The 3,894-nt window shown below is 31.0% G+C and overlaps 1 protein-coding gene across 1 annotated transcript; it reads left to right on the top strand.

Moving 5' to 3' along the window:
- Nucleotides 1-1,409: 1,409 nt before the first annotated feature.
- Nucleotides 1,410-3,448, top strand: LOC114413182 (small nuclear ribonucleoprotein SmD3b-like). The gene is made up of 5 exons (XM_028377429.1): nucleotides 1,410-1,661; nucleotides 2,521-2,573; nucleotides 2,748-2,814; nucleotides 2,901-2,957; nucleotides 3,083-3,448. The coding sequence occupies exons 1-5, from the start codon at nucleotides 1,503-1,505 to the stop codon at nucleotides 3,140-3,142; spliced, it is 396 nt and encodes a 131-aa protein (XP_028233230.1). The 5' UTR covers nucleotides 1,410-1,502; the 3' UTR covers nucleotides 3,143-3,448.
- The last annotated feature ends 446 nt before the right edge of the window (nucleotides 3,449-3,894 follow it).

Here is a 3,894-nt window from a genome sequence, read left to right as displayed (position 1 = left end):
ATTTAATTAAAATAACTATTATATCTTTCTGGTTGAATGTTGATCGATTTTATTACTTTAAATTTCTTAGTGCTTATGCATTCACGCTATCACATTAGAAGTTGAAAGATCATGTATCTCCCAAGTCTTATTGGGTTGATATGCCTAAGACTCATTGTCTCATATAATGAACATTTTGATCCAATTACAATAATGCTATATGATTCATGCTAGACCTAGACAACATAGCACATCACACTTTCACACTCAAATGCTATTGGGTTAGGTATTCCTTTTCCGAACCACGATCTAATTGCATTAAATGATAATTATAAAAAAACTTGTTATTATTATATTATATTTATTGTTTTATCGTCATATATTGTATATTAATATACATTTGATTTATCTCTCAAAAAATATAGATTTTATTTTTTCAATGTATATTCATTACAATATTCTTACTCTCAAGTGAGAAATGAATTTAATATTAACATAAATATTGTGTTATGGTTTTAATTTTTTTTAGACGTATTTGTTAATTTAATTCACTGTAGCAAATAAAATTAAAGTTACTCTATTATATTATTATATACATAAAATAAAAAATACAACAATGAAATTATTTGTTATCATTTAAATCATTTAAATTTGTTTATTAATAAGCATTTTATTTATTTTAATTTAAAATATGTTTTCTAAAAAATAATAATTAAAAATAAGGATATCTAAATATTTATAGGAAAATTTAAGAAATATGTAAAAGTTATTTAAAATGTTGATTAAGGACGTAAATGGGGAGATGTATTACTACTACTATTATTATTACATATATATCCCTATATGTTATATTAGTATATATTTGAGTTTTCTTCTTTAAATAAAATTTGTTATGTAACTTTTTTTAAAAAATCTTAATTATTTAACAAAAATGTCTCATGTCATATTAGAAAAATATTTCTTATTTAAAAACATATAAACTAATTTTTATAAAACCTCGTTCAAATAATTTTTTTTTACACTGATAGGAAAAATGAATATTTATTTATATGCCTGTATAAATATTGCATTAACAATACTAAAAATCACTATCCTATTATTCATGACCATTCCTCTCTTGTGCATTTGTTCTTTGAACGGATTTTAGTAAACTCCCGTTGTAGCTAGTGTTAGATGATGTTTATGGAACTTCTCTTTTAAAAATATGATTTCACAACAACGAATATATTCATTGAATCATAAAATACAAAAAAAAATAAAAAATATTTTTAACGTACCGTTGATTTTAAATAACTAAAAGTAAAAAAAAAAAAAACCAAAAAATCAGGGAAGTAAAATGAACAAATAACAGGGTCTCGGGTTCGGGTACCCATTTTGGCATGGGCGCATGGGTTCTGTTTGAGCAAAATAAATTATAAAATAATGTGGAGGGGTTTGGGAAAAATAGGGCACAACACAACACAAAAGTCACAATCACAAATCTGAGTATAGTGGAGTAGGGTTTTTTTGCGTTTGAGAGAAGCATGAGCAGGAGTTTGGGAATTCCGGTGAAGCTGCTCCACGAGGCTTCGGGGCACGTGGTGACGGTGGAGCTCAAGAGCGGAGAACTCTACAGAGGCAGCATGATCGAGTGCGAGGACAACTGGAACTGCCAACTCGAGAGCATCACCTACACTGCCAAGGTTCTCTTCTTTCTTAACCTACTTTTTATTTTGTTTTATTTTATTTTTTACACCAAATATTGTTTATTTCACGATTGTACTGCGAAATATGTCGTCAATCGAGGGTTTGAAGTTAGGAAATGCCAGTTTAAATTAGCTATTGTTAGGTCCAGGAATTAGAGGTATGTTAGGGAGTGTTTGGGACAGCTGCAAAACATGTATAATTAAATATTGTTAGAATATATTGTATTCAGAATCAGTTTTTTATTTGGGTAAATTTGCTGGAAAACAGGTTTAAGATAATTAATTTCACTTGGATACAAAAAAAAAAAAAAAGAAGCTTTTGTGAAAAGAAGTTGTTGGAAAATAATCTTAAGTTTCAACTTTTCAGAAAAATGTATTGACAGTCTTAAGCCTTAGTTGCTGAGTTTCTTTTAAGTTAAGAGAGGACTGTGCACAAGTGGATATTGGGGCATGGATGTTGGGAATGAATAATTATAGAATAAGGGTTTAGGGCGTAGACCATTTGTTTATGCATGATCCATTGGACCTTGGGAGGCAACATCTGCTATATATATGTTTTACTATGTCTGTTCTTTGGTCTCTATAACGGGGATTACTTGGATTTAGGGTTCAGGCGTTATTAGTTTGGGAAATTTCCAAGTGTTAACCTTGGAGTGATACACTTTCTACTGTTCCGTTTTGAACTATGTTTTTGGTGGCATATAATGACTCTGGATACAGGAGAAGCTTATGAAATTGTGCTTTTGTTAATTTTTAGATGTTGTAGAGATGTTTAATATCTCCAACTTCAAGTATATTTGTTAAGACATGCAGTGTAATTCATATTAGTTGCTGATATTGGCTAAATCCTTTTCAGGATGGCAAAACATCGCAACTTGAGCATGTTTTTATTCGAGGAAGCAAAGTCAGGTATGAATCATATGTTTCTTAGTGACTTTTTAATTTTATATACAATCTTGTAAGGTTTTATACCTCAATCATGTGCTGTTTGGTAACTTAAATTTTTATATTCTGAATAAGGTTGTATTTGTAGATTGCATTTTCTGTAAGTACATTGATTTTGACATGATAAGAATTTGACAGGTTTATGGTCATCCCAGACATGCTGAAGAATGCGCCTATGTTTAAGCGTTTGGATGCAAGAATCAAGGTACCTTCTTATTTCCAAGTTATTAAGTACTCCGTATTCGTTTTTTTGTGTGCTTTTGTATTTTATGCTTTCTGAACCTCTTGAAGGGCAAGGGTGCATCACTTGGTGTTGGTAGGGGCAGAGCAGTTGCAATGCGAGCAAAGGTACTTATCTCCCCTTTTTCTTAATTATTAGATATAGATTTAGCCTTAAAAAATTGCTTTTTCAATATCCTGCTAGGTAAGGACCTACCATGTGACATGTGTAACTCCATATATTGCTTGTGTAGGCTCAAGCTGCTGGGCGTGGAGCTGCACCTGGAAGGGGTGTACCACCAGTGCGGAGGTGATCACCATTCATATAATTTGTATTCTCCCTGTCTGTTGGACATGTTTATGTGACAAAGAAATTCGAACAGAAACTGAGTAAAGACATTACAGATTACTCTTTATGGATAGTACTTGATCCCAAATTTGTTCTCATCATCTCTAGTATTTTGATCTGCACTGTGTACTACTTGGCTAGGAGGATTTTGTAGAAGGAATATTTGTTAAAATGGTACAAGATAGTATCAGTTACATAGGGGCAGTTTGACAACTGTTAATGCTGGTTTAGAACTGTTCGTGGTAAATTATGACTCGTTTGAAACTGTGGAGATTGTGTTTGTTTTTAACAACTGTTTTGTAAATAGTTTTGAAAAACCGTTTTTTAAGAAAAAAGACAATCTGGTTGATAACAGTTTTCACTTGCACTCCTTCTCCACAATCCAAACCTCTATTGATCTCTCCTGGTCACTGCTCTATCATGTCTTGGACGATCGATATCGAACCAGGAAGCTCCAATATGCCGAACTAGTAATTGCCAAATATCACGCCAATAGCAAATCACTTTCATACTCCCCCCTGTTTTGTTGGATCCTTGTGTGTTTAATTAATCATCAATGTATTGCCTCGTTTTGAATTATGTATGATTTTTTATATATATCGGATTTTTGTTTTTGCTTTTTGATAATTTTTTTCTTTGTATTTGTTTGTGATATTTGAAAAGTTTATTTTAAATTCTTATTATTAGATAAGTGATGATGTATCTGTTAAATATTTG

Source organism: Glycine soja, chromosome 5, assembly GCF_004193775.1.
Source record: "Glycine soja cultivar W05 chromosome 5, ASM419377v2, whole genome shotgun sequence".
Taxonomy (NCBI): domain Eukaryota; kingdom Viridiplantae; phylum Streptophyta; class Magnoliopsida; order Fabales; family Fabaceae; genus Glycine; species Glycine soja.
The sequence above is the reverse complement of the archived record's forward strand: the minus strand, read 5'-3'. Positions and strand labels throughout refer to the sequence as shown.